The 6,437-nt window shown below is 43.9% G+C and overlaps 1 protein-coding gene across 1 annotated transcript in view; it reads right to left on the reverse strand.

The window, feature by feature from the left end:
• Positions 1–6,437, reverse strand: part of SLC15A2 (solute carrier family 15 (oligopeptide transporter), member 2) — a 40,304-nt gene that overhangs the window by 19,902 nt on the left and 13,965 nt on the right. Inside the window, exons 7-11 of the mRNA XM_009327141.1 lie at positions 5,277–5,354; positions 2,531–2,613; positions 1,211–1,297; positions 789–878; positions 395–439 (exon numbers count right to left, since the gene is read on the reverse strand). Of these exons, the coding sequence (XP_009325416.1) occupies positions 395–439; positions 789–878; positions 1,211–1,297; positions 2,531–2,613; positions 5,277–5,354 (383 nt within the window). The remainder of the gene's footprint in view (positions 1–394; positions 440–788; positions 879–1,210; positions 1,298–2,530; positions 2,614–5,276; positions 5,355–6,437) is intronic.

Raw genomic sequence — 6,437 nt, forward strand, 5'->3', positions numbered from 1 at the left:
TATCACCAAGTAAGCCAGAGCAGAAATATACAACTATGATAGCTCTAGTTACACCTTACAAGGGCTGTGTGAACTTTGCCTGACTTCTCTGTCTTCAGTGGGGGTAGCAGGCTAGAAACCCTACCTGCTCAAGGTCACAGAGTGACCGGTTGCCAGCAGGTCAGTACTCCTGATCTTGCAAGCTGCTGATGGCTCCCCAGCCCTTGCTCCTTGCCAGGATGTGCTGTTATGAATTGAACATGGCTGCACAGAGCCTCTCGCTTCTAAACACCAAAAGTGCAACTCATCCAGACTCATCAAGCAGATGCTCTTAGTACTGCAAGACTCTGGTTAAAAAGCAAGAGCAATGATGTTACTACTAGTCTTACCAGCCCCGGTGACATTAAGTACTTACAAAATCAGCATTCATTTTTGTGGCTTGCAAAGTCCACCTGGATCCCTACGGAGAAAACAGACAGCTGTGAAGCCTTCAAGATGTCCTATGGGACTAGAAAACATGGGGACAGAGAAGACAACAGTGCTGGAGATCTTATTTCCCATCTATTCCTTCCCTTCCCTGTAACACCTGCCAATAGGCAGGGCACATTCTTCCTTCTCACCCTCCTGTGCCAGACACCTGGCAGGACTGTGAAGGGACGGCCAGCAGTGATGGTGGGTACTGCCTTAGCAAGCCCCTGGACACCTGGTAGCGTGGTGCTCTGTGTCCCCAGGATGCTTTGGTGTTACCCTGGAAGGACAAGGGTGCAAACCCAGGCCGGCAGGCAGACCTGCAACGCATTGTACTGTACCTGCTGATCAAACAGGGCCCAGAACATTGGCAGTGGTATGAAGAGGAAGAGAACGCGTGTCACCATTTTAACCTCCCCAATCAGCTGTTTCTATAAAGGGAACAGGCAAAAAGGTAAGATGGGGGTGAAAAGCCAACAGGTGATTCAAGCCAAAAAGCATGAGAGCTCCTATTTCTTTCTGCATAGCAGTTATTCATTGCACTTATTCATCATATTGGACATATTTGCATTTCTGCATTTCAGTGCAGCACCTAAACTGTCCATTAAGGGTCAGGAGAGTACAGATGTGGGAAGGGACAAGACAAATGAGAGCCCAGCGCATGTGAGGAGTGGTGTGGCCAGGCCAGTCTTACTGTCTCCCCTGTCTGTCTGCCTGTCTCCCCCCTTCCCCCTCCCAACCTGCCAGGTAGAGCCTCACTTACCGAGTATTTTTCTGATGCCCAGTCTAGCCAGTGATCTCTCTTTGGAATCTGACGGGAGCGGTTTTTCAGCCGGTTTTTAATAGCAAACTAGGGAGAAAAACAGGTGAGTAACTCCCTTGTGGCATACCTGTCACATTCCCAACTCAAGGCTGCCCTCCCCATCCCCAAATGTAAGCAGTGCCAGTAAATTGCAGGGACACTTCCAAAATCTCGGATTGGATGCTTTATGACCAATTATCTGCAGGGAAGTTTCTGTGACATTGGTTGATTAAAGGTACGATGTGGGAATGAACTACCTCACGGGCTTGTCTTTCAGAGACAAATCTGACGCTAACCCCCAAAGACTGTTTCATGCTTGATTTAAAACCTGTTACATGATAAAGGTTTAAACATCATTTCTTCAGTTCTTTTCCAAAAAGCACCTGTCGGATTGACCACTGTGCTGGGAAGGAAATGCCTCATTAACCAAAGCAATGTCAAAACCAGAACTCTCACTCCCTTCTTGTTCTGTAGACCTTTCTTTGCATACTCCTGGTGCAGCCCATGCCTCATTCACTCCTAGACCTGCTTTCAAGTTGGTTTCTCACTGGAGGAGAAATCAGTGACACCGAGTTTGTAACTTGTTTGTTTATGCTGTGTGCTCCACTCACAGAACACAGCCATCCTGGCAAAAAGAGGGGCAGACCTCACTTAGAAATCCTATCTTTAAGAGCTGGCCTGTTTCCCCAAGGTAAATCTCTCACTAGGATTGACCTAGGTAAAACGAAAACATCTGTTGTTAGCAACAGCTTCCTGAACAAGAAACATCATTATCCACCTAACAATAAAAGAGAATTTTTTCCACATACTATATTCAGCTCACACACTACAAAAAATAATTGATAAGGCTATAATGCAACTTCAGCAGGTGTCTCTTGCATTTACATGAACATGCTGAATGTGCATAATATGAATGATACTATTACTGTCTGCTGAACTGATAAACTTCAGTAAAATTATTCAGCTGAAAAAAATTGAGTCATATATCTGATACTCCGTGAGTTTCTGAATTTTCCTTTCAGTTCAGTCTCCACCAGCATCTGTCACTAGTGGTTCTACTGACATCAACTGAACAGTTCATGAAGCTAAGGAAAAACAATTGAAATGTTGAAAGAACAAACTAGGACCTAAATGTGTTTCTTATTCCTTACAGCTCATCAGCAAGATATCCAGAAGCAGTATAAAGAAGAGCTCCAAATGTCACCTCCCCTTTCCCTTTGCACTTTTCTGACCTGCAACCTCAGAGTCATGCATGAAAAAGAGAGAATGGCACACACTTACACCAATGCATTTGCACACTTCCAGTAAGATGTTCCCTTGTGGTGGCGTTTTTCTGTACAGTCCACTTCCAGCAATGAACACAACTGAAAAATATTATAATCCAAATGGGAATTCACATGACTGAGGCTCAATCCTGCACTGGCTTCTGGGAAGGATCCCCCGCCCCTGTATTCAACAGAAATCCTCTGCCCTTGGGGCTTACAGGATTGCACTTTTAACAAAATAAATATACGGGACTCCTTCAATGCCTTCAGGTGGAAGAAAATGCAACATCCTACAAGAGGCAGTATGACCCCTAGGAGTCACTGTCATCGTCTCATGATCTGCTCTGGCACAACAGGCACCTCCACATCTGATTCATGCTGGGAATCAAAGCTTTGAACATTCCCTCCATCTATGCTTTTTGTAGGCTAAACTTAAAATACAATCCACATTGAATTGCTGCGCTTGATGTTGGAAATCAGCCCTGACTCATTGCAACTGTGTGAGGATTAATCCAGGTCCAACGCTCTGTGTACTTGCATCTCACACACATTTCAATGGAAACTGCCACAAAGATCACTGCATCACACACTGGTGTTAACAGAAATTACCTCCATTTATGGTTTCCATGAAGGAATACACAATTTAAGATATTGTTTTGTCTTGGTTTTCTCCCTCAAAGCACAAAGAATATTGGACTGAGGCTTCAAAATCCTGTCAGCAATGGGGCTATCTGATTACACATCATTTGTCCTGCTCTTTGAGAGCCTCTGAGCACATTGCAATTCCAAAGACGTTAGCAGGAAGAAGCACAATAAAAGCTGAACATGAAATCCATATACCAAACCAACCTCAATTTTTTAAACTAACCCAATTGTCTGGGTCAGTCCACCGCCAGTGGAGAAAAGCAGGCACCTCTGTCCCAGGCCTCCTGTGTTAGGACACTGCAGGGAACTTACCATTTCTCTTTTCTGACCATGAAGACCTTTTGCATCCAGTTTTGACTTGCAGAACTGTCAGAGAGACCTCTGAAGTCAGTTTAGGTGAGCTGCACTGAAAGACACTTGTCTGAAGTCACCCAGGAGTGGGTAGTTGCACTACCTAATTTGTAGCATCTCCCTGTGGACCTGTTGGTGCCTCTAAAAGGTGATTCATTAGGTGTGCTGAAATACCTTCTGGCAATGCCATTCACTCCTTTGGGAGCTGAGGTTCCTGCATTAGGTTAGGCATTTGGAATTAAATAGTATCAATCTTCCCCCATCTTTCAGAAACTGAAGTGGTCCAGAAAATCTTGCTCTGTAAGATTTCCATTCTGCCTCTAAATCTATCCTTGTTTTCCATCATCATGGGGAGAGGGCCAGTTAGGGCTGAAAAGGTATTTATTTTCTCCAGTTCTGCATGCAGCTCACATAGTCAAATATATCACTTCCAAGAGCATTTTAGCATGTTACAAAAAGAACACAGAGCTGCTTTGCCGGGCAGGCCGTGGAATCTGGCAGCAGGACACTAGACAAAAGCACATTTCGATTGATGCCCTCACCGAAACTGCAATATTTACACGTCCATTTTCCCCTGGGCAACTACTACTCTGCTAGAAACATTCATCACACAATGGTGCAGAGGAGCCTGTGCTGCCTTAAACTGATAGGAACAGGCCACAGGGGAAAAGAGAAGATTTTCAGGCCCGTGACCATGCACTTTTTTGAAAATAATTGCTGTAACGTTAGCTGTGGCCTGACGACATTTCTCCAGTGTCCAGATTCTTCTTTCTGATGGAACTTTGAGGGCAGAGAGCAACATTCACATTCTCTGGGGAACAAACTTTTCAAATCACAGATGCTGTGGTGAAATCACACAATTGCTTGGTCTCTCAATTAAGCTAACAAGCTGAATGAGAAGTCACCCTATGCTGTGTCGAAACCACTCAAATGCAGCGTAATAAGGGGACCGCTCCCCTCAGTAGCTTGCAACTGTGAAACTAAAGTTAATGGGGTGTCCTCTATATTGGATACCAAGGAGTAACAGTAAGAATGTGGAAATTGCTGAGTATTTTATAAGGGTTGAAGAAGAAATCTTGACGAGTACATTAATGGGGCTAAGATGCAAGCTTTAGGAAGCAGGGTGATTGCGGTCGCCTCCTGACACTTGGACAATAACGTTTTTTTATTGCAACATAATAATAAGTTGTCACTGTAATTGTGGGAATTACTTCAGCCAAGCAGAGTGAGACAGCTCAGAATAAAGTAACATCTCATTCAGCTCCTTCTGCAATTTCTATGGTGCATAGATTCTGAAGCAAAAGTGTGAGCCATTAAAGATGGCCCCAAGCTTCAAAGAGCCTGTGGAAAGGTTGGAAGTGGCATGCTAAGCTTCTCTTCTATAAGCTGGAGAACTCTGAGGACTGTTCAGCTTGCAGTTCAAAGGCCAAGCCTGCTCATAGGCAAAGCTGCAAGCCATCAGGAGAATAATTTTGGTGCCTCCCTTTGCTTTATAGACCCAGGCAATTGTATTGTGAAACATCCACCAGACCACCCTCTCATCAGTATCATGATAAAAGGATTGCAGTAAAACCATGGTCTGCCCACCACTAAGCGAACTAGTGGTTTTGCTTGCTGTTCTGAACTATGGAATTGTTGGATGACCTTGAACCCTTGAATTTCCCATCACAGTATCCATCCAGAGCTAGTGAATTTGTGCATTTTCTCATCTGTCCATGGACTCAAAAATGGTAACTCCTGTTACAAGCATTATTGTTTCCACTCACCAAGTGCCAATACCATCAGTGCTGCTGGGACACCAAAAGCCAGTGCATAACAATCCTCTCCAAAACATTTCACATCCCCTGAAAAAGAAGTCAGAAATAAAAGCACCTCATTACAGTCAGACTTATGTTACCAGGGCCTTTGATTTCCTTCCCCTAAATCAGTCACTTCCCGCCTTTAAATCTTCTTTGCTGGTGCTTGACACTGTGAATTGAATCTCCTTGAAACAGTTGTCTTCCTTAATGAAGACAATTTGGAAGCAGGGTTAATGTCTGCCAGCAAAAGCAGCTGATAATGGGATATTGATGAGAATGGTAGAAGGGAGGAGGCAGACAAATAGGTAGAAAGAAGTAGTAGGAACTGTAATTGGGAAAAAAGCTGCAACATTTAAAATAACCTGAAGCCATTCTGTGTTTGCCTAGATCTAAATAACCAGTACTGTGTTTCCACATTATTTGTGCCAGCTACATGAGTTATTGAGCTAAAAACCTGAATCTGATTTCATAGCAACCTACAGTGGACAAAGTGGAATCCAATACCCCTACTATGTAAGTGGGAAGCACAGGATTATCTTAAAACTCCAGTTCCCTTTCTCACCACCCTTCTCAATCTCATTAGAGGCAGCCTGCTCCAAATGTCAGGTCTTGCAATAACCCATCAGCAAGCCAAGTTTGTTACAGCATGGCTTTGATCGACCTGAGCTCTGGTTCACTAAAACTCTGCACCTCTTGGACCAGGTCAGTTTTCACACCATGTGAATTTAGAAGTCCAGTTGCAAACAGCAAGCTAGCAGTGAGGTCTGCGTTTGCATGCCAGTGGCTACAAATTACTGCATTCTTACATGGAGTAATAACAAAATGGCTAAAATAAGCCAACATAGTTAACAGGAAACCAACCCATGAAGCCTTCAGTTGTTCCCGTTTGTTGTCCCTGGGCAGTCATGGTCAGCCGCATAGCTGTGTGCGTGCATAGCATTTATTTATTTATTTTCAGCAAATTAGCTGAAATCCAACAAAGCTGGCAGTGAGACATTATGGGCACATTGAACTTTTGACATGCAAAACGAGTTGTTGGACTTCTCCACCTAAAAGTATATATTCCACATTTCTGCCAAATGTCTATGAACTGCATTTCTTGCTCTGCCAAGAAAAGCTTTCACACTC

This window comes from Pygoscelis adeliae, unplaced genomic scaffold, assembly GCF_000699105.1.
Source record: "Pygoscelis adeliae isolate BGI_AS28 unplaced genomic scaffold, ASM69910v1 Scaffold227, whole genome shotgun sequence".
Classification (NCBI taxonomy): domain Eukaryota; kingdom Metazoa; phylum Chordata; class Aves; order Sphenisciformes; family Spheniscidae; genus Pygoscelis; species Pygoscelis adeliae.